Genomic DNA, 25,526 nt, shown 5'->3' on the forward strand with positions numbered 1-25,526 from the left:
ACAAAGAAAGAATTATATTTTTGAGGTTATTTGTCTTCGGTTCGGTGTTGAAAAAGTTTTCGTGGAAAACTTGAACGAAGAGCTCTAGGGAAGGGATATCATTTTATGTAAATATACAAATTTTCTTTGAATCATTTGGGATGATTATGGGGGAGAAATAAGGACTAACACTTTTTTTTTGAAAGATTATTAAATGTGTCACCTAACCTATACAAAAGCAACCGGAAACGCATTAATGGTTTGCACAGCTCATGGCTTATTCACAAAATTGGCTGCCCCTGGGGTTACGAAACTTTTCTTCAAACTTTAAAAATCAGACCTTAAAATCAAAATTAATATTAAAATTATCTTCGCCCTAATAATATTCAAATAAATAAAAATCAGCTTGAATCAGGCTGAATCCACGACGTATTAGCCTTTAGAGACAAACTCATAACTTCCGAAGGCTGCACTAAAAGCGTTTGTCGTGGAAGCCATACAGGTTAAATGAGAACGAAGCTCATCGCCGTTAAAAAGCAACTTGGATTTGAGAAATGAAAAGTTCGATGACAGAGAAGCCACTCTCACAGTCGATATGTCTGATGAGCTGCGTAACTAACAGCGAAACCAGTCCCATCACTTGGGTGTTCGAATCTTCGACTTTCCTTTTTCATTTGTAAAAAATCTTCGATCATATCGAACTCAACTCCAACGAGAAATTTATTAAAATTAATATTAAAAGGATCTTCGCCCTAAATAGGCAAAACTTTCAAATAAATAACATTTTTCTTACTCGCAGAAAACCAACAATTAAAAACAAATTTATGGTCGAACGAAAATTTATGATTTTAAAATTCAAGGCACCATCTGTGTCCTGAAACCAACAACGACAATAAAGAAAACCATAACAAATAAATGACATATTCATAAATAAATTTAAAAACATAAATAATTTTAATCGTCATCATCACCAAGAACACATACACCCGGCTCAGAACCTGACGATGATGAGTGGCGATGATGGATGTAACATTAACAAGGCACAAAGGTATTAATAAGAAATAAAAATTCTTTCAAACTTACCTTTTCAGTGTTGGTTTGAAAATAATAAACCAGGACAAACATCCAGATGACGCTGACAAAGACAATCAATTTAACATTACGGCGCATTGTGACTGTGTGTCTGTGTGTTGGTGATGCTGCTGCAGCTTCAACTCCTGCTGATAATGTTTATGGTGATGATACGAAAAATAACAAGAAATGCTTAGTTCCGGTGGCTTAAATATTAATGCTGCTGCTCCCTCACTCTCTAACTAGTTGGATCTTGATGATGGAGTGCGGACAACAAAGTTAATAAATCTGCGACACTGTTGTTATCCGCGTAACATTTAATCTTAAAGATTGCTTTTTGCTGTTCGTCTTTTTTTGTGGGAATATTTAAAATATGTTGGCAGTTATTTTTTGTTGAATGGTTCCACTTTGCATTTGGTTTTTTGAAAAATTTTATTGGACTAAATCTAAAAATAAATAAAACCAAAAGAAGGGAAATTAAATAATTGTTTGATTATTTTTATAATTTTCTTAATCTCAAAAATATTTATTTAACTACTTCACAATTCAATAGGAGATAATTTCTTATCGTCCTACAGTCGACTCTGCTTAAGTGAAACGAGTTATATTCATATTCGGATGATGACTTTATTGCAACCTCATACCCCTGTATCATATTTCGAAGAGGTTTTTTTTAAGATTAGACAAAATCTTGCATATAAGGTTTTTTAATTAATCACCTTATATGTAAGATTTTGTCTAATCTTAAAAAACCTCTTCGAAACCTCACGCATAAAATGAATTCAAAATTTTGATTGACACTTTCTGAAAGAAAGGGTGCTTTTATTGACTCTTTCTGAAAGAAAGGGTGCTTCTATTGACTCTTTCTAAAAGAAAGGGTGCTTCTATTGACTCTTTCTGAAAGAAAGGGTGCTTCTATTGACTCTTTCTGAAAGAAAATGTGCTTCTATTGACTCTTTCTGAAAGAAAGGGTGCTTCTATTGACTCTTTCTGAAAGACAGGGTGCTTCTATTGACTCTTTCTGAAAGGAAGGGTGCTTCTATTGACTCTTTCTGAAAGAAACGGTCCTTCTATTGACTCTTTCTGAAAGAAGGTGTGCTTCTATTGACTCTTTCTGAAAGAAAGGGTGCTTCTATTGACTCTTTCTGAAGGAAAAGGTGCTTCTATTGACTCTTTCTGAAAGAAAGAGTGCTACTATTTACTCCTTCTGAAAGAGAGGGTGCTTCTATTGACTCTTCCTGAAGAAAGGGTGCTTCTATTGACTCTTCCTGAAAGAAAGGGTGCTTCTATTGATTCTTTCTGAAAGAAAGGGTGCTTCTATTGACTCTTTCTGAAAGAAAGGCTGCTTCTTTTGACCCTTTCTAAAAGAAAGGGTGCTTCTATTGACTCTTTCTTTCTTTCTGAAAGAAATGGTGCTTCTATTGACTCTTTCTGAAATAAAGGGTGCTTCTTTTGACCCTTTCTAAAAGAAAGGGTGCTTCTATTGACTCTTTGTGAAAGAAAGGGTGCTTCTATTGACTCTTTCTGAAAGAAAGGGTGCTTCTATTGACTCTTTCTGAAAGAAAGGGTGCTTCTATTGACTCTTTGTGAAAGAAAGGGTGCTTCTATTGACTCTTTCTGAAGGAAAAGGTGCTTCTATTGACTCTTTCTGAAAGAAAGAGTGCTACTATTTACTCCTTCTGAAAGAGAGGGTGCTTCTATTGACTCTTCCTGAAGAAAGGGTGCTTCTATTGACTCTTCCTGAAAGAAAGGGTGCTTCTATTGATTCTTTCTGAAAGAAAGGGTGCTTCTATTGACTCTTTCTGAAAGAAAGGCTGCTTCTATTGAGTCTTTCTGAAAGAAAGGGTGCTTCTTTTGACTCTTTCTGAAAGAAAGTGTGCTTCTATTGACTCTTTCTGAAATAAAGGGTGCTTCTATTGACTCATTCTGAAAGAAAGGGTGCTTCTATTGACTCATTCTGAAAGAAAGGGTGCTTCTATTGACTCTTTCTGAAAGAAAGGGTGCTTCTATTGACTCTTTCTGAAAGAAAGGGTGCTTCTATTGACTCTTTCTGAAAGAAAGGGTGCTTCTATTGACTCTTCTTGAAAGAAAGGGTGCTTCTATTGACTCTTTCTGAAAGAAAGGGTGCTTCTATTGATTCCTTCTGAAAGAAAGGGTGCTTCTATTGGCTCTTTCTGAAAGAAAGGGTGCTTGTATTGATTCTTACTGACAGAAAAAGTGATTCTATTGACTCTTTCTGAAAAAAGTGTGCTTCTATTGACTCTTTCTGAAAAAAGTGTGCTTCTATTGACTCTTTCAGAAAGAAAGGGTGCTTCTATTGACTCTTTCAGAAAGAAAGGGTGCTTCTATTGACTCTTTCTGAAAGAAAGGGTGCATCTATTGACTCTATCTGAAAGAAAGGGTGCTTCTATTGACTCTTTCTGAAAGAAAGGGTGCTTCTATTGACTCTTTCTGAAAGAAAGGGTGCTTCTATTGACTCTTTCTGAAAGAAAGGGTGCTTCTATTGACTCTTTCTGAAAGAAAGGGTGCTTCTATTGACTCTTTCTGAAAGAAAGGGTGCTTCTATTGACTCTTTCTGAAAGAAAGGGTGCTTCTATTGACTCTTTCTGAAAGAAAGGGTGCTTCTATTGACTCTTTCTGAAAGAAAGGGTGCTTCTATTGACTCTTTCTGAAAGAAAGGGTGCTTCTATTGACTCTTTCTGAAAGAAAGGGTGCTTCTATTGACTCTTTCTGAAAGAAAGGGTGCTTCTATTGACTCTTTCTGAAAGAAAGGGTGCTTCTATTGACTCTTTCTGAAAGAAAGGGTGCTTCTATTGACTCTTTCTGAAAGAAAGGGTGCTTCTATTGACTCTTTCTGAAAGAAAGGGTGCTTCTATTGACTCTTTCTGAAAGAAAGGGTGCTTCTATTGACTCTTTCTGAAAGAAAGGGTGCTTCTATTGACTCTTTCTGAAAGAAAGGGTGCTTCTATTGACTCTTTCTGAAAGAAAGGGTGCTTCTATTGACTCTTTCTGAAAGAAAGGGTGCTTCTATTGACTCTTTCTGAAAGAAAGGGTGCTTCTATTGACTCTTTCTGAAAGAAAGGGTGCTTCTATTGACTCTTTCTGAAAGAAAGGGTGCTTCTATTGACTCTTTCTGAAAGAAAGGGTGCTTCTATTGACTCTTTCTGAAAGAAAGGGTGCTTCTATTGACTCTTTCTGAAAGAAAGGGTGCTTCTATTGACTCTTTCTGAAAGAAAGGGTGCTTCTATTGACTCTTTCTGAAAGAAAGGGTGCTTCTATTGACTCTATCTGAAAGAAAGTGTGATTCTATTGACTCTTTCTGAAAGAAAGTGTGATTCTATTGACTCTTTCTGAAAAAAAGTGTGATTCTATTGACTCTTTCTGAAAGAAAGGGTGCTTCTATTGACTCTTTCAGAAAGAAAGTGTGGTTCTATTGACTCTTTCCGACAGTGCTTCTATTTTTTTCTTTTCCGTTTATTTGTTCTTTTAAACATGCACATATTTTATTTTCATACATATGGACGTTAGTCGTCCATACTTAGCTATGTTTTTTTGTTTGCTTTATTTTTCACAAAAAAATCTTTCCACTTCAAAAACACTTGACAAATGACTACTGCAACAGATGCAAACAGCAGTTAAGTGCATAAATATTTATTTTTATTTACTTTATCAGTTATTGAAGGTAAGCTACATTGGTTGGACCCCTCGCTGATGATGATTTATGATATGAATGAATCTAATCAAAATACTATATGAAGTTCAAATAAGTTTGAAGACTATTTATAACACAACTGATGTGTGCTGTTAAATTGCAGTACTTCAACGTTATCACCTTACCGGACGCATAATCAAAACAAGATTTCTGCGAGACAGTTATTAAAGAAAATTTATGAATTCTTTATGTCATACTATTCGGGAAACTTCAAGAAAAAAACATGGACGTTTGAATACACTACATTGCGATAGGAAACACACACACACATATTTATAGGGAATTCCTTGATCTAATAGAGGATGTTGATTATATTTCAGCCCTATGATATGGGGATTCCTATTTACTGTCAATCTGAAGTTGTTGCCGAGGATATTTGAACATACCTAAGGGTATTGCTGCAAATTTAGTGAGGCTCTTAACGGCATCAATCCCATGACTCTCTGATCTGATATACCGAGAACACCTATTCTTAAATAATTCCCAAAAATTTTGTGATAGTTTTAAAAAATCAATTTTTACACGAAAATTTCAGATGTACACAGAGAAGCTATACATCTCTGAAATACACAGAAAATTGTGATGTTGCTCTCCCAGCCAAAATGGTTTCCTGTCATTTTGGGCTCAATATTTCATTGCTTTGCAAAAAGCTACTTAACCTAAACTGCACCGACTTTATTCGTATCATTTTAAAATTTAATTCTAAATTTAGCCTCCGTTTTTGCGACTAAAAGTCCATTCCTAAAAAATGCCTAAGAGTTCTTTCTGTATATAAATAGACACATTTATAAACTTGAAGTGTTGTTTTCAAATCGAAAACTTTTCACTTTCAAGTGGTGCTTTTTAATAACACAATTCAGAGATATGAATCCATAAAACAGCAAACAGGCAGGCGGTAAACCAAGCAGGCAGCCAGTCAGCCAGCCATACGCCCTAGCACAAAATGAAAGGTATGAAGAGGACTAAACAAAAATGTTACACCATTGCTGTGAAGCCAAAGGTTTCACTCAACAGCAAAAAATGTTTATTTCATTGAGAAATGAAGGTTATTTAAATTTTTGTGGGTAACATTTATACCAATTAACAATAATATGCACCGAAATAACAGCAACAAGCAGATGAAAAAATTTACCCTAAAAAGAGTGTGGGGAAAAGTTTTGTAAATATTGTTTTATTGTTAATTATTTAATTATAACAACAAAGATCCTTCTTTCTATTACGATTTAATTCATGGCTTTCAAACAGTAACCAGAGTTATGCTGAAAGTAAACTTTTTTTCATGTGAATTCAATTCATAGTATAACCTTAGGGTTTTTTAATTTAATCAAGCATACTTTTAGGAACTGCTTGTCTACATAACAGAACATATGTTTCCATATATGTAAATTGTAAACCATGTTGATTGTGTGTTTTTGTTCTCATTTATTAGAAAAAAAAAATTAATGAAGTAGAAGAAGATGAAATATGATATCATATTAGTATATAATATAAAAATGTGTGTATATACTCGTAAATATATTTAATTAATTATGCTTGCTTGCATATGTTAATTAAATTTAGAAAAAGTTTGCTATTGAATAAGAGCTACAGGGAATTTCATTGCTAATTAGTAGATCAAAATGTGAAGGAAACTATATTAAAAATAATATGAACAGGAAGGAACCGCGTTAAGTTCGGCTGAGCCGAACTTTTAATACCCTCCACCGTGAGTTGTATAGAAGTAAAATGGAACAATTAGTCTCCTTTTGTTTATTCAAGGATTAATTTCAGCGCCACGTCAAAGCTTCCTAGAAGTAGGAATTTGCTAACTGGGGTATATAACTTTCCTATAAATAAGGTGTTTAATACCAATGAGACATCGATGTTTTATATCCATTCAGCATCGGGGAAATGCCATATTACAGTCATCCCATTGCGACGATGCGAACAAAAACAGAAAATATTTAAAATCAGGAGGTACCTGCAGGAACATACCAAAATATTAACCTATATTTAACATTTTCTGCGGGAAGCTTTTCTACCCATTTCTATGAACCCACAATATATCTTCAATGGCAGCTATTTTAAAACGTGCACCTTTACCCCCAATTCCCTGTAAGCATGTAAGCAGGATAGCCACATTATCCTACCGAAATGGTTGAAATTTGCCACCATCAAATATCGAAAATCGGTTGGTACGTTCTATGGAGGCTATATAAAAACGTGGATCTTTACCGAGCATTCTCAGGTTGAAAATGTTGTGCCCCCCAAAGACAACTTAATACCAAATCAGTCATTTCGGTTAGATAATGTGGTTAAAACCTTCAAACCCCCAAAAATCGGGAGGTACTTTCTATGGGGAGGTACCGTTCGTTATATGTGGGATATATCAAAACGTGGACCTATACAGACAAATTTCCAGGGGAAAGTTATTTTCTTCAAAAAGGACTAAATAGCAAATATCAGTCATTTCGATGAGATAATATGGCAAAAAGCTTTAAAATACCCAAAATCGGGAGGTACCGTTCGTTATATGTGGTACATATCAAAACGTGGACCTTAGACTGGTTTTAAGTCAAAAGGGAAAATATCGATGTCGGATTTTTTATGCATTCCCAAAATTAAGAAGTACCTTTATATGTGGGATATATCAAAACGTGGACACATGCTGATAAACTTCCCGGGGAAAGATTGTTTAGGCCCAAATTCCAAATTTCAGATATTTCGGTGTGATATTGGGGCCACAACCCTCAAAATAACGAAAATCGGGAGGTACCGCTCTACGGGGGCTATAAGAAGACGTGGATCTATACCGACAAATTTCAGGTAGAATGTTTAGTACTTTCAAAGAAGACTCAATACCAAATTTCAGTCAATTCGGTGGGATATTGATGCCACAACCTTCTTAATAGCGAAAATCGGGTGGTACCGTTCTATGGGGGCCATATGAAGGCTTAGCCCAATACCGACAAATTTAAGGTGGAAAGTTTTAAACCCCCAACGACGACTAAATACCTCATTTCAGAAATTTGTGGGGGCCACAACATTCAAAATTGCGCCAATCGGGGCGTACCGTTCAAGACGTTGACTTATACCGACAAATTTCAGGTGGAACGTTTTGAACCCCACCGAAGACAAAGTACCAAATTTCAGCCATTTGGTGGGATATTGAGGCCGCAACCTTCAAGAAACCGCAAATCGGGAGGTACCGTTCTATGGGGGCTATATCAGGACGTGGACCTATTCCAAAAGGTGAAATACGTTATACCCCCAGCGCAGACTAAATACCAAATTTCAGGCATTTCGGTGTGATAATGAGGCTAAAACCTTCAAAATATCGAAAACGTGGACCGACATAGCCCATTTTCTATGCAAAACATCCTAAGAGTAGTAGAAAGTTCTGTACCAAATTATTTTGCTCTATCTTAAAAATTTGTGCTGATGTAGAATATATATTAGGGTTATGACTTTTTTACAGGCTCACGCTTTTATTATTAGGAGATTTGATAAAAAAAGCTCACGCACAAAATCAGTTCAAGATTTTTCTATATCAACTTTTCGACAGTCTTTTGAAGTCACTATAAGCAGATATATAAGTGAAAATAAGCTTTGGAGCCACACGACATAACCAAAATGGCATAACCTTTTGTTTCTCACTAAACTTATTATCATATTACTACATATACAGTATAGTCTCGATAATCCGTACACCACATGTTGCGGCGATGTCCGGATTATCGAATTGTCCAGATTACCGAGTAGTATCAAAAACATATAATTTTGTACGTTTAAATCCTTAATAAGGAAATGTTACTATACAATAAACTGACATAATTTTGTCATCTAAAACTTCTGTACAACTGGTGTATATTGATTCATAGTTTTTTAAAGATATAAACTTTAGTCCATGAACATATATTGATTTCCCTTGTCCAAATGGAATTTCAATCTATTGGTTGCATAATTACGAGAATGCAATACAACAATCCTTAGGTACAAATAATTTTGAATATCCAAGAAAGAAAATAAAAGGCACCATAGGTTTTTTATTTTTTTGTTGAAATTCCTTTTGTTGAAATTCCTATCTCTAATCATTTCCTCACTAAACTAAGGTATTGATCAAAGCGTTTTAAATGATTTAAACATTTCTTGGTAAAATAACTTTGGAATTCATTTCATGCCCCAAGGGGCTTTCTCACTAATCGGAAGGAAGGCTTATGAACTAATTCCTTTAGAGGAAATGAACACGAAACATCGATTTTCAGGGAACTGGGCTACCCAACACTAAGCTTTGAATATAGTTGCTTAGGAAAATCATTGGACAGCTTCAAATAGTTAATTACACATATAGACAGTATAGCTGAGTTAACAGTGGCTATCTGGAAAGTCGAGATTTGGACCGAAAACTTAGAAAAACTTAATGTAAATGTATAAAACACATTTGCATTTCAAAAACGAAAAGTTCTAGGACAGAGAAGCCATTACATAGTCGATACGTCTGAAGATCTGCTTTACCACCAGTGAAACCAGGTAACGTAATTTTGTGGCTATGTGGGTTCGAGTCCTTGGCTTTCCTTTTTCACTTGCAAATAATTTCCGATCATCAAGCTTAACTATAAACGAGAAAATTAATAAAAAATCATTAAAAATGAACTTCGCCCTAACAGGCAAAATTTCAAAAAAAAATAATTTTTCTTATTTATACACCAACTGATATTTGGTGTGTCTTTTTACTTACTAAATGTTGCTGAAACAAATTTTTCAGCAACTTTTCCGTTATATGTCAAATTTTGAAACATTTGTAATAATTATTACAAATTATCGAGTACGCAGACAGGCATATTGTTAAGAACGAAAACATCAATGAAAAAAAAAAAAATAAGAATCTAATGCTCAAGATAGGAAAAAATATTGATGTCCGGATTATCGAGGTTAGAAAAATATATGATGTCCAGATACAGAGTCTACAATGTAAAAAATTCTGGTGTCCGGATTACCGCGTTGTCCGGATTATCGAGACTATACTGTATATGTATAATTTTATTTTATATATAATATCAATTAAAAGTGATTTGTGCGGGACCTTTTTAAATGTTTAAATGGAATAAAAGTTATTGTAGTCAATAATAGGCAAAAGGTCATTCATTCATGCAACAGGAAATATTTGTTTTTTCTAAAAAAAATATCATTTCATAGATTGGTTTGTGAGTGACCTTTTTAATACTTAAATAGAATAAACCTTATTTTAGTCATTGATAGGCAAAAGTTTATTCATTCCCACTACAAGAAACAATTTTTGAGAAAATAAAGGTCAAAAAGTCATAACCCTGACGAATATTTCTGTTATTTGTGTTGCAAACGGAATGACAAATTTAAATATACCCTCCACATTATGGTGGAGGGTATAAATTTAAATCGTATATTTTTGAAAGAAGTCTTTTTATGTTTGTTTCTTTTTTAATAAAATGAGATCTCAAAAGAAATAATAAAATAAGTTTTATTATTATGAAAAATTATTATGTCAAAAACCTTGTTTTTGTTGGCAAGGCTGACGCATGTAATATACATACGTCTGAAATGTATGTCAGATACGTCATAATTTCCAACAGACCATCTATGGTATTCTCCCTAAGGGTTAAATCTCACTCTTAGATGTTACATGAAACCAGCATACCATGGATATTAAAATAAATTGCCATAATTAAAGTGCCTTGAAGCGGGCCATAATTTGGAATAAATTCTATTCCCCCTTAAAGTAGGCTGCAAATAATAACAGCCAACAGTTTTATACATACCGACAATGGGAAAACATTAAATCCATTGCCAAAGGCCATGTTGTTTCATAGAACAAACACTTTATATTAAAATAATGTTATTTCGCGTATTTGACACCACTACGACCGTCTGTAGTTCTCTGAAGTGGAAATTCTCCATCTATTATCTTTGAGGATTTTGTTACATATCCTTAAAATATGGTATATCTTTTAGTTTTACTTAAAGTGCATAAAGTACTCCAACTTTTGTTAGTGTAATGTGACACCACTACCATGCCCACGTCTAAATGAAGGCAATTTGTGGTCTTGCTTTAAGGCATTTTAATTAGACATCTCGTTGACATAATTTGCATTTGTCTATTCATCATTGCGCCCGGGCCACATTAAATAGGCAACAATATTTCAAACGATAATCGCTCGTTAAGTACACAACAATACATATTTCAGGTTATTATTAGCACAAACAACAACAATTCTCAAGCGTTTTCAGTAGCAGTAGCAATTTCCAAACTTCACGTTTGCAACAAAATGTTTAAATCATCATTCAATTCACTTACACACACATATACCCACTCACTGACTGGCAATGCCGGGAGGACATGGCTTCCATCAATTTCTTTAGCTATTTGCTTGCCTTTCAACTCATTTGTATTCCAAAGTTCTTGTTGAGGATTATTTAATTAACAGCAGCTCAATATTTCATTTGTGAAATGTTGACCCATTCTGGTGAAACGTCTCTATACTTCCTACTTGCCTACTTTGGCGAGTTCAACAACAATTTCTGAGCAATTGAATTTCTATTTACAAATCAAGCCTTAAGGCTGGCTATATATGAGGCGCTCAGCGCCAAAACGGCCTAACCCACATTTTCAAAAAAATCAAACTGACTATACTGATCGAACCGGAACCTCTTGTAATATATACTAAAAAATCCCCAATTGCATAGGTTAACCCTATGTTATTCTACATGCCGAAAACTGTTTTTCCTTTACTGAAAGTTTGAAAAAATGTGGACGCCAAAATGGCCTAAGCCACATAGGCAAAATCGAATACTGGAAATAAAAAATACGTGTGGGTTAGGTCAAAAACGAATGTTACGTTTTATTCAGGAGTATATTTGTAAAATAATATAAAAATAAATTTTCGAGAAGAATTTGTAAGTAAAAACCAAAGGTTAAGTAATTGACTTATGCCCTGGCGTCAATGAGAATATACGAAGTTAATAATGTATAGCGATCAATCGTGTGGCCAAACCCTTAACAAAGAATGAACACTATTTGCACATACATGGTCAGTACTTCGACCTTCTCAGTGGAACGGATAGACCACAAATTTTTAGTGTCTGACCATTCATGCCTACCATGCGATCAAGATTTTGGTCTCATTGAAAAGGAAAATATATTATAAGGACATTTTTACGCCTGATGATTGGGATCGTGTAATCCTCACGGCAAAAAGGGAACCATATCCTCAATTGAGAAACTAGTATCAAACAGAAAAATTTCCGAAGACAAGACTTCAAAAGTTGAATGGCTTAAGATTCAGTGCCTTCGATTCCAAAATGCGAAGCCATTTATAATTCAATACAAATATTCAAATGACATAAATGTTTTATTTCTAGAAGCTGATATTTTAAAAAGGAACTCAAGCAAGTACGTAAATTTTGAATTGGAACCGCTTTGCAGGAAGATTGATTGAAGCTGCAAAGTTTATGGATTTACAGAAACTCAAAGGGTTCATACTTCCTATAAATCATGCATTTTATAATAATTTAAAAACAAATTCGAGAGCCGAATATGAAGATATCCAAGAAAGAAGACCAATAATTATTATTAATATGTATCAATTAAAATGCTCACAGTTATTTTTATTATTTATCTGAAGAACTTTTGTTGTTTGAATAAATGGAGACAAAATGGCCTAACCCTCAGTTCCTATCAATATATTTTTTTTAAATGGATGCCAAAACGGCCTAAGCCACTTTAATTTTTTTATTAACTGTTTAAAACAGTCTTTATCTATGTAAACTAATACCTAATGATTAACCTAAAACAAATATTACAACTAATATGTATTTATGATTAATAAAAAAATTTTAAAAATATTTTAAAAACTTGTTTTCTTTCAACTTCGTTTTTCTCAGAATCATTTCTATGTGGGTTAGGCCGTTTTGGCGCTGAGCGCCTCATATGTGCTGAACATAGAAACATAATTGTGTGGTTTGAAGGAAAATATTGCATAGCTCATACCCTTCTGTCTCTCTTTCTCTGTCCCTGCATCATCTACTCTTTATACAGAAACACTTGACAGGTCATATAAATATGTATTCTACATACACATACAACCGTATAAGGTTTTGTATTTATTGTGTTTATTGCATATTGCCACAACTACATTGACATAAAACTATGCAATAATTTTATGTTACCCCTGAGGATGTGCTGTGATGTTAATGCAATTTATAGATAAACATACTTCAATAAAACCTTGTGTATATGACAATATATTTTGACAGATTGATGTAAATTAGTACATTGTAATGTCAATTATATAACCATAGGAGATGAATGTTAAAATAGAGAAGACATTCATCACCTATGACTGCAGTGGTTGGGGTTTTTAGGTTGGGTTTAAATATGGGTGAAAGATTATTTACCACCATAAGCCTATCAGATTAATAATTGTCTAAATTTATAACCTCCACCATAATATGGAGGGTATACAGTATCGGACAAAACATTTGCAACTGACACGTACAATTTAGTTTTAGCGCTATAATATTTGTAAAAACCAACTTTTTGTCCAGTTTTTCACGTTTTTGAGTGATTCAGTCTGCTGAAGTCCATAAAACGAGGGCCGGCTGTGAGAAACGGCCACATACTGGGCACATTTATGGATGTTCCTTAAAACGACAGAAGTGAAAAATGTTAGTTTTGTATCGGAATTGACCTTATAAAACATATTACGATTATATAATAACATTTGGACTGTATATAGGCTAGAGTTGTGCCAATTTAGTTCAATAGAACGATCTAGTTCACTACGCAGTTCCAATCGTCCACATCGTGTGTATTAAAAAGTGCGTATACGTAATTTCACACGTTATTTTGACATTACTCATACTGTTTGGAAATAGGACAGTGAACTAAGATCTAGATTGCCCAACTCTAATACAGAACCTGTCTTACCGTTACCAAGTTAATAATTTGTTACATTATGCTTCGTAGGGCCTTAATCGCCAGTAAGCTTGAGAATATATTAAGAGAGGCTTCCGTATACAGTCCAAGTGTGTTTATATAATCGTAATATTTTTATAAGGTTAATTTCGATACAAAACTAACATTTTTCACTTCTGTCGTTTTAAGGAACCTCCATATATGGACCCGGTATGGGACCGTTATTCACCCGAAATGACTGAAATTTGGTATTTAGTCTTCCACCTGAAATTTGTATATGTCCACGTCGTCATATAGTCCCAATAGAACGGTACCTTCCGATTTTCGGTATTTTGAATGGTTGAATGGTATTTTGAAGGTTGTGGGACAAGTCCACACTTCCTGAGAAATGATCCGAAAGCTGTAAAAAGTCCCTTTGGCACCATGTGTAGTGCCTGAAGCGCATGATAACTCTCTAACGGATCTGTCGAATCGGCCCAAAATTTTGACTTCGAATCCGTTTCTCCTCTGGACGGTTTGACAATGGATGGAGGAAGGCACTGGCGCCGGCGTTTACCGCGAGATCCCATTAATTAAACACTCACATAGGATTAATGATAACAGCAAAGTCAGGCAGAGATTCTTGCTATCAGGAAAGCAGCGGAATTGGTGAAGGGACTTCAAAGCAATCTTACAGGACCACTGACTATATATGTCGGTAGTCAAGCGGCACTCAAGGCCGTCAAAATCTCGAGCTGTACTTGATTGCCGTTATACGTAGAGATGGACAGTGGGTAAATACCCAATGGGTAAATACCCGGTAAATTGGGTAAATTGGGTAAATACCGGGTAAATACCCATTTGTGGGTATTTATTTGGGTATTTACTATATTGAATCGCTAATACAACATCTTAGACCCTATTTCTGGGTTTAGGCTATGAAATCGATTCAAAATGGATAGTTTTACAATACTTTAAACAAGTGGGTAAATACTTGGGTAAATACCCGAGTATTTACCCAAGTGTTGGGTAAAAACTCATTAACTGCCGAACCACTTGACGTAGGCTGACAAAATTTGGCTCAAATCTTACTTATGTCAAGAGAATATCTAGCATTGAAAATGGGGTCTCTGGGTCCATGTTTTGATATAGCCCCCATATAACCGTACCTCCCGATTTAAGGTATTTTTTGTCGATTTGCCTCATTGTACAATCATAGTGGCTTAAATTTGGCATATTGAGTTCTCAATATGTAGAAAATACCCTTGCAAAAACTTGTCAACATAGGTCCACGTTTTCTAATAGCCCCCATATAAGGGTACCCCGATTCCGAGTATTTACCCAAATTTTGGGTAAAAACTCTTTAACTGCCGAACCAGTTGACGCAGGCTGACGAAATTTGGCTCAAATCTTACTTATATTAAGAGAATATCTAGCATTGAAAATGGGGTCTCTAGGTCCATGTTTTAATATAGCCCCCATATAGCCGTACCTCCCGATTTAAGGTATTTTTCATCTATTAGCCACATTTTACAACCAAATTGGCTGTAATTTGGCACAGTGAGTCCTCAAGGAGCAGCAAATATCCTTGCAAAAATTTGTCAATATAGGTCCACGTTTTCTAATAGCCCCCATATATGGATACCCCGATTTCGAGTATTTACCCAAATTTTGGGTAAAAACTCTTTAACTGCCGAACCACTTGACGTAGGCTGACAAAACGTGGCATAAATCTTTCTTATGTCAAAAGAACTTCTGGTACTGAACATGGGGTCTCTAGGTCCGTGTTTTAATATAGCCCCCATATAGCCGTACCTCCCGATTTAAGGTATTTTTCATCTATTAGCCACATTTTACAACCAAATTGGCTGTAATTTGGCACAGTGAGTCCTCAATGAACATTAAATATCCTTGCCAATATTTGTCAACGTAGGTCCACGCTTTCTTATAGCCCCCATATATGGGTACCCCGATTTCAAGTATTTACCCAAATATTGGGTAAAAACTCTTTATCTGCCGAACCATTGGCGTAGGCTCATAAAATTTGGCTAGAAACTTTCTTATATCAATAGTATTAAAAGTGTTGAAAATGGAGTCCCTGGGTCCACTTTTTGATATAGCCGTACCTCCCGATTTCAGAAACCCATTTTGGGGCCACAAGAAAACGTGGACCTACGTCGACAATTTTTTGCAAGGATATTTTATACATATTGGGAACCCACTGTACCAAATTACAGTCAGTATGATTGTAAAATGTGGCTAATAGTTAAAAATACCTTAAATCGGGAGGTACGGCTATATGGGGCCTATATCAAAACATGGACCCAGGGACTCCTTTTTCAATACCCTTATTACTATTGATATAAGAAAGTTTTGAGCCAAATTTTGTCAGCCAACGTCAACTGGTTCGAAAGTTAATGAGTTTTTACCCAATTTTGGGTAAATACTCGAGATCGGGGTACCCTTATATGGGGGCTACAGGAAAACGTGGACCTACGTTGACAAATATGTGCAAGGATATATTATATTATTTGAGGACTCACTGCGCCAAATTACAGCCAATTTGGTTGTAAAATGTGGCTAATAGATGAAAAATACCTTAAACCGGGAGGTACGGCTATATGGGGGCTATATCAAAACATAGACCCAGAGACCCCATGTTCAGTACCAGAAGTTCTGTTGACATAAGAAAGATGTAAGCCAAATTTTGTCAGCCTACGTCAAGTGGTTCGGCAGTTAATGAGTTTTTACCCAACACATGGGTAAATACTCGGGTATTTACCCAAGTATTTACCCACTAGTCTAAAGTATTGTAAAACTATCCATTTGAAATGAATTTACAACCTAAACCCAGGAATAGGGTGTAAAATGTTGTATTTGCCATTCAATATAGTAAATACCCAAATAAATACCCACAAATGGGTATTTACCCGGTATTTACCCACCGTGTGGGTATTTACCGGGTAAATACCCGGTAAAAACCATCTCTAGTTATACGCAATATCGTTAAAGTAATATAATGAGAAACGAATTACGTCTCTAAGTCTATCGAACAACTCGTAGATGAATCTATCCGCCCAACAAATTTGTTATTACATAGTAAACTTCGTAAGATCTTTTTGTGAAAATCGGATCGGGTTTTGATATAGTTCCATATGCATATTTGGCCGTTTTTTTGGGTATTTTTAGAGTTGGGCAATCTCGTTCAATTGAAAGATCCGGATCACTAACTCGTTCAATGGACACCGGTAATTTCTTTGACTAACTGCGTATACTTAATTTCAAACGTTGGTTTTTATGATGTTACTCATTCAAATTACTATGAAAAAGATAGCTAGGGTGGCATGGGCTAACGTTAGCCAATCGCCATAAAATTTTATTTATAAGGTTTTTGGATCAAATGAAACAAAATTGGGGTTAGGAGTTCCAAACAAAAAAATTTGTTTTTTTTTTGTCGCCTTAACCTACACCCAGATAGCACATCGTAGATTGCTCTTGGAACCTGGATTCAGGATATCCAAAGCAATCTCGCCTATCACTATCACTCAATAACTTAAGAATGAAAATAACTGTGAGACTTATATCGGGTCCCTGCAGAGTAAGGTCTCTAACATCAAAACAGGATGACAGTGACATTGACTAATAAAGGCCTTGTGAAGATGCAGAAGAAAGAGACAAGGTCAAACATCTACTTTGTAGGTGCCCCTTGTTGCAAACAAAAATCCTTATTATCCAGTTCAACTTTGCCAAATACCTATCATGGCTTCGCAAAACAATCAATCAACAATAAGGTAATATTCTGAAAATCTATTCTTCTTCATCTTTAACCAACAAAAATATCCGCAAACTCATTAACCAATACCTCTCCTCCTAATTCATCTTTAACTCCTCAAGTAATAACTCATCATCATTATCACAATATTATCTTCAACCTTCCCTGGATGAACACAATGGACCTATGTCCGAAATTTTTGGTGGTCCGCAATTTTTATATGGGTGCTATCCCAAAATATGGACCTATGCCCATAATTTTTGATGGAGAAATTTCTTGACTACTTTGAAGGCCAAATGCCAAACATCACTCAATTTCGGCCGAAAACATCGATAAAAAACTTCCAAATAACTGAATTCGGGTGGTATCGTTATATGGGGGCTATGCCAAAAAGTGGACCTATGTCCACAATTTTTGGCGGATAAATTTCTTGACTACATTGAATGCCAAATAACATCCAATTTGGGCTGAAGACATCGATAAAAACTTCAAAATAAGTGAAGATCTATTGGGCTATTCCAAAACGTGGACGTATTTATTTATTTATTTATTTATTTATTTATTTATGAATACCTGTACAACAAGACAAAAATCTTATAATTACAGTACAGGTTTGGTTTTTATGAATTATCCAATTAAAAATTTAAATACAAAATGAAATAAAAGAGGAAGAGTTACAATGATAAAAATATAATTATTACAATAATAAAAGAGAATAATATAAAGCAATTTATTAGAAATAAATAAAGGAAAGTTATTGATTATTTGATTCAGTTGTATATAATTTGAAAATATGCTTTTTAAAGATAAACGCGTTGCTGATCGTTTGAACTTCATGGGGAAGAGAGTTCCAAAGACGTATGGAATTTATAAAAAAGTGTCTATCAGATAATAAATTTCGTTGTTTTAATGGAATTAAGATTCTGCCTCTCTCAGATCGTGTGAATTTTATTCTTTTAAAAAGATGTACTGGTTTTTTTACTTCAATAATTTTGTGAAGAAATATTAACGATCTTATCTTGAGAAGATGATTAAAACTAACACCGTAAAGAGTTTTAGTAAGGTGAGAAATGTGCTGGTTTCGTTTCAAAACATAAACATAGCGTATAATATTATTGAAGGCTACGTTCAATTTTCGCAGGCTGGATGAATCGCAGCTAGCGAAAAGTTCGCATCCATAAATTAACCCAGGAATTAGGAAGCTCTTCGCCAGAAGTATGCGGATATTGATTGGTGTGAACGACTGCGTAACCCATAAAGCTCGCAGTTTAGCATACGTTTGCCCGGCAACAGCATTCACGTGGTTGGACCAACTTAAAGTATTGTTGAATACTACTCCTAAATTCTTGGCATTAGGAACAATATCAATGTTCTGATTATTAATAACAATATTAAGGTTTGGCAAGGAAAAATTTTTATTTTTATGTATGACGAGGCACTTTGATTTTTGAGGATTTAATAAAAGACCGTTTGCTGTAGCCCATCTGTACACACTGGAAAGATCTTCATTAAGTTTAGTTATGCATTCGCCAACTCTATCAACAGACCCACTTGCATAGACTTGAACATCATCAGCATACATAACGACGTTGCTATTGACAATTTGAGTTGGTAGATCATTGGCGTATAGCGAGAATAGTAAAGGCCCAATGATTGATCCTTGGGGAACACCCTTCGGAACTACCAAAGGCATGGATTTTACGTTGCATATGCAAACGGACTGCAAGCGGTCACATAAGTATGTCCTAATTAAATTTACGCCTGTGGAGGAGAATCCAAAAAACAACTTTAGTTTCATGCAGAGATTTTTGTGATCTACTGATTCAAACGCTTTCGAATGATCAAGTAAAACAAGTAGACAAAATTTGTTGTCATCAATGTCATATCTTATTGATTCAGTAACTTCGACTAAGGCGCTTAAACAGCTGTGATTGGCACGAAATCCGGATTGTTTATCTGATAACAAAGACCGCGATTGGAGATATTCGGACATTTGACTATGGATAATTTTCTCAAAGACCTTAGATAAAAAGCATAGTATAGAAATCGGACGAAATTCATTAGAATTTTTCGGAATAGGGATAACTTTGGCATGCTTCCACATTGTGGGATACATGGACGAAGTTAAAATAGTATTAAAAAATACGTGAAATAAGGCAACAGATGCGGGAGTATAATGCGAATGAATTTCGGGTCAATGTCATCAAGTCCGGTAGCATTGGACTTTACATGTTGAAAACTTTTTAGTACTTCATTAGATGTAACACACCTGAACTCTGTATTTCCATTGTTACCCGTCTCGTCACTAGCATTATAGAAGGAATTGTCAATTGGTATGTTTGGAGTGTTAATACATTTTTTGTTGAGCTCATTTGTATCTCCGCCGAAGTGAGTGACAGATTTTTATCTTTCAATACCCAAATCGTTTATAACTTTCCATCTGCTTTTTGAGTTAATCGCCGAACGAAATTTATTTGAATAAAATTCAGTTTTTGCAGCATTAATTTTTTGATTGACTTCCCTTCTTGCCAACCGGAATTCGTCAATCGTAAATCGTTTCCACCTTGAATAAGCTAGGTCTCTGCATTTTATTTGACTTTTAATATTGGAGTTAAACCAAGGTTTGTTATTTGCTCTGGGGATTACATTTTTTAACGGCACTGTTTCATTATAGATGCGAACTATATTTTCCTGGAGAAAAACTTGCTGCTGATCGACAGATATCAGCGTATAATGTACATCCCAGTTTATTTCACTGAGCTTATTAAATAGGTGTGTATAATTTAAACTTCGGTAGTCACGGTAAGAAAAAGTATTAATATTCTCATGTAAGTTGAAGTTGTACGTAAGGAAAATAAGGTCATGCTTCGAAAAGCACGGAGCAGATATTTGATAATAGATTAAAACGTTTGAGGTATTTTTAATGAAAAATAAATCTAAGAGGGTGTTAATAGTTGAGGAGTAATGTGTTGGGGTAGTTTAGTTTACGGTAGATAAACCCAGTGTTGACATGTGTTCAACCAATGAGGGATCAACCAGGATATTGGAGTTAAAATCCCCAACAATAATTACGTCGTCGTAACCTAGTGGTACCACTTCCAGAACTTTGTAGATTTTTTGCAATTGGATTGTATTATTTGGTCGATATATGCAGCCAACTAGTAGTTTTTTTGCATTCGACAAAAGTTCAATGAATATATATTCGATTTGTTCTCCCACGGCAGATCTTAATCTGAAATTAGCTTTTAGGTTATATGTTCACAATTTTTGGTGGAGATGTTGTCTGACCACTAGGACCTCTAAATGCCAAATTATACCGATACTGGACTCGGTATCTCGGGAAATATTGGTATTCCGCCGAAAAAGTGGTACTATTCCAGTCAGGATCACAAGGACTTGCCGATATTAAAATTTCAACACGATGCGAGAAGTGACCCTTAACTATACTATATAACTATGCTCTTCACCATATTCGTCGGAGACCCTATATAGTAGGTATAATCTTCATCAACATAAGTCGACATAATATATACACGTTTTGACATAACCCCCCCACAGAATGGTACCTGCCGATTTTCGATATTTTGAATTCGGGGAATTGTCGGTATACGTCCACATTTTAATGCAAAGTTTAAACCAAAGAAGTGTCCTGTTCGAAAGTTGTGGTGCGCTCCTGCCGCCATACATCGTGAACGTAGGGAGTTTTTACAGCTTTCAGACCATTTTCTCAGAAAAATTTCCCCATTCATAACTTAAAGTTGCTTTAATAAAATATTAAAACAACGACTATGGGATTAAGCCTGACTATTTTGAAAAGCAAAATAGAAGTCGTCATTCCAAATAAAAAATGCCAACCCTCCTAATTAAAACTTTTCAATAAATATTAAAATTGTAATCGTGCAATTGGTACACAACACTAATATATTCCAGAAAGTCACTTAAATATCTGACATATGACAAATGAACTGACATTGTGTTTATCTGAAAATTAATAATATTATTTACATTCATTATTCTATTTCTAGTTATCTATTTATTCTCGCAAATGGTCCATAATTTCAGCATTTAATAATAAATATTGATGTGTAATTGTGCACATAAACATGCAAGTACATACATACATGTGGATACTGATAAGGATGTTCCTCCATTTAACACAAATAAGATAACATTTATCGTGTTGACAATAATTCTTTTTTTAGATTCTCTCTACTATTCTGTAATTAAAACAAATAAACTAAGGTCATAAACTGTATCGAGGTACAGTTTGTTGTTTTTGCTGGGATTCTAATATCTTTCGAAAGCTGTGTGCCCCATAAAATGCCAACACTCATATTTACACACAAAGAAATGTACATACATATTTATGTACACAAATAAATGTCAACTTGTCTAAAATACTATTTGGCAAACGACAAATAAATGTATCATAATTTTTACACTAAATTAATTCGTGCAGTTGCATTCGAATATGAAATGAGAAGTGTTTTGTTTGTGCGTGCGAAAGTTTATTCTAAAGACAGAATATTCAAAATTTAAAAAAGAAAATAAATTTAAAATTAGAATGGCTGACAATGTAATACCCTAGACCTTTTAACATGCTATCTAAGTGGTATGCACAAAATATTCTAAAAAAAGACCAAAATTATAGGTCGGGATTTTGCTATAACTCTAAATTTTTATTGAATAGCCTTATAATTTAGTATGCGATATTTTCATAGACCACTGATTAGTTTTACCGATTTAAGCAAAAATAAGTTTGCATTTTGACTTCCCAGTGGACCAACTACCTCCTTGCAAAAAATGTTCAATATAGATCCACGTTTAGCTACAGACCCCATATAAAGGTACCGTCCGATTTTCGGTATTTTGAACTATTTAAGCCAAATTTTCGAACCGATTTGGCTGTAATTCTGTATTTTCACTTCTTAGTGAACAAAATACCTCCTTGCAAAAAATGTTCGATATAGATCAACACTTTGTTATAGTCCCCCTCTCTATAATGGTACATCCAAGTTTTAGTCGTTTTGTCGATTAAAGAAAAATATTCATATCAAAAAAATGTCTCTAACCGAGGTGCTAAACTTTTATTTTCAGCTATATAAAAAATAAACATATGATGTGAAATAAACTAAATCCGTTAATTTCGGATTTTGTTTGCTGAGAACAATGTTCGTACTCGTACAATCCATTTTTACATATAGAGGTGCGTGCTTTTACGGGCGGGGCGTGCGCTTTATAATGGGAATAACATACATGGTGGCAGGTAGGGGCAGCTGGAATTCTTTTTATCGTAAACTAGAGACTTTCCCCTGTATTTTAAAAAAAATACGGGCTTGCCCTTACGGGGCCTTCATTAGTAAAACTCAACATAAATTTATAGTAATGATATTAAAAATAGCACAAAAAGTGATTTACAAAGAATTTATTTTTAAGGAAGTTAGAAAACGAATTATGAATGAATTGTCAATGCCATCAAATATAAGTGTGATTTTGAAAATTGTACATTTACCTCTCCATTTTTTTATAATTTCACTTATAAGCTTCGAATGCTTTGCAGATCTATTTTACGTTTTTAAGGCACCACATACAAATCTCAACTTCTTCGACCTAACTTGGCATATTACCGCTGTAAATTGGGAAAAATAATACTGGATGTTAACAATTTAATGTGTTTAGAGAATATTTATTTCAATTACAATCAAATTTGACGCCATACATTTTTCGATTTTTGTCCACGGGCGGAACCACAGTGCAGCGGGATGTTGGGAGCAGCTTATATCAGAATGCCTGTGATCGGTTTGTCACATTCGCATCCATCACACTCAAAATTCAGCCCGATGCAATAGATGCCGAAAGATGGTGCATTTCAGGGGTTGCTCTGGATTCGTCCACGTGAGGGGATATGACAGGGATCATATACCTGCTCGCTGCGTGAACGTAACCCCCAGAAAGCCGTCGTCATCACAACACGAGACGCTTATTGGTGTCATAGACCCTCACAAGATATTGTTTAAAAATCCACGCTTATTGGTGTCATAGACCCTCACAAAATGTGGTTTAAAAATCCACGCTTATTGGTGTCATAGACCCTCACAAAATGTGGTTTAAAAATCCACGCTTATTGGTGTCATAGACCCTCACAAAATGTGGTTTAAAAATCCACGCTTATTGGTGTCATAGACCCTCACAAAATGTGGTTTAAAAATCCACGCTTATTGGTGTCATTGACCCTCACAAAATGTGGTTTAAAAATCCACGCTTATTGGTGTCATAGACCCTCACAAAATGTGGTTTAAAAATCCACGCTTATTGGTGTCATAGACCCTCACAAAATATTGTTTAAAAATCCACGCTTATTGGTGTCATAGACCCTCACAAAATATTGTTTAAAAATCCACGCTTATTGGTCTCATAAACCCTCACAAAATATTGTTTAAAAATTCACGTTTATTGGTGTCATAGACCCTCACAAAATGTGGTTTAAAAATCCACGCTTATTGGTGTCATAGACCCTCACAAAATGTGGTTTAAAAATCCACGCTTATTGGTGTCATAGACCCTCACAAAATGTGGTTTAAAAATCCACGCTTATTGGTGTCATAGACCCTCACAAAATGTGGTTTAAAAATCCACGCTTATTGGTGTCATAGACCCTCACAAAATGTGGTTTAAAAATCCACGCTTATTGGTGTCATAGACCCTCACAAAATGTGGTTTAAAAATCCACGCTTATTGGTGTCATAGACCCTCACAAAATGTGGTTTAAAAATCCACGCTTATTGGTGCCTAGACCTTCACAAAATGTGGTTTAAAAATCCACGCTTATTGGTGTCATAGACCCTCACAAAATGTGGTTTAAAAATCCACGCTTATTGGTGTCATAGACCCTCACAAAATGTGGTTTAAAAATCCACGCTTATTGGTGTCATAGACCCTCACAAAATGTGGTTTAAAAATCCACGCTTATTGGAGTCATAGACCCTCACAAAATGTGGTTTAAAAATCCACGCTTATTGGTGTCATAGACCCTCACAAAATATTTTTTAAAAATCCACGCTTATTAGTGTCAGAGACCCTCACAAAATATTGCTTAAAAATCCACGCTTATTGGTGTCATAGACCCTCACAAAATGTGGTTTAAAAATCCACGCTTATTGGTGTCATAGACCCTCACAAAATATTGCTTAAAAATCCACGCTTATTGGTGTCATAGACCCTCACAAAATGTGGTTTAAAAATCCACGCTTATTGGTGTCATAGACCCTCACAAAATGTGGTTTAAAAATCCACGCTTATTGGTGTCATAGACCCTCACAAAATGTGGTTTAAAAATCCGCGCTTATTGGTGTCATAGGCCCTCACAAAATGTGGTTTAAAAATCCACGCTTATTGGTGTCATTGACCCTCACAAAATGTGGTTTAAAAATCCACGCTTATTGGTGTCATAGACCCTCACAAAATGTGGTTTAAAAATCCACGCTTATTGGTGTCATAGACCCTCACAAAATGTGGTTTAAAAATCCACGCTTATTGGTGTCATAGACCCTCACAGAATGTGGTTTAAAAATCCGCGCTTATTGGTGTCATAGGCCCTCACAAAATGTGGTTTAAAAATGCACGCTTATTGGTGTCATTGACCCTCACAAAATGTGGTTTAAAAATCCACGCTTATTGGTGTCATAGACCCTCACAAAATGTGGTTTAAAAATCCACGCTTATTGGTGTCATAGACCCTCACAAAATGTGGTTTAAAAATCCACGCTTATTGGTGTCATAGACCCTCACAAAATGTGGTTTAAAAATCCACGCTTATTGGTGTCATAGACCCTCACAAAATGTGGTTTAAAAATCCACGCTTATTGGTGTCATAGACCCTCACAAAATGTGGTTTAAAAATCCGCGCTTATTGGTGTCATAGACCCTCACAAAATGTGGTTTAAAAATCCGCGCTTATTGGTGTCATAGACCCTCACAAAATGTGGTTTAAAAATCCACGCTTATTGGTGTCATAGACCCTCACAAAATGTGGTTTAAAAATCCACGCTTATTGGTGTCATAGACCCTCACAAAATGTGGTTTAA

At 35.1% G+C, this 25,526-nt stretch overlaps 1 protein-coding gene across 2 annotated transcripts in view; it reads right to left on the reverse strand.

Moving 5' to 3' along the window:
• Positions 1-25,526, reverse strand: part of Pgant2 (polypeptide N-acetylgalactosaminyltransferase 2) — a 310,217-nt gene that overhangs the window by 256,805 nt on the left and 27,886 nt on the right. For both annotated transcript variants that reach the window (XM_073969497.1, XM_073969496.1), the window contains exon 2: positions 1,063-1,496. In XM_073969497.1, the coding sequence (XP_073825598.1) occupies positions 1,063-1,149 (87 nt within the window). In that variant the 5' untranslated portion in view covers positions 1,150-1,496. The remainder of the gene's footprint in view (positions 1-1,062; positions 1,497-25,526) is intronic.

The sequence above is a fragment of the Musca autumnalis genome, unplaced genomic scaffold (genome assembly GCF_047663935.1).
Source record: "Musca autumnalis isolate F117 unplaced genomic scaffold, ASM4766393v1 scaffold_2, whole genome shotgun sequence".
Taxonomy (NCBI): domain Eukaryota; kingdom Metazoa; phylum Arthropoda; class Insecta; order Diptera; family Muscidae; genus Musca; species Musca autumnalis.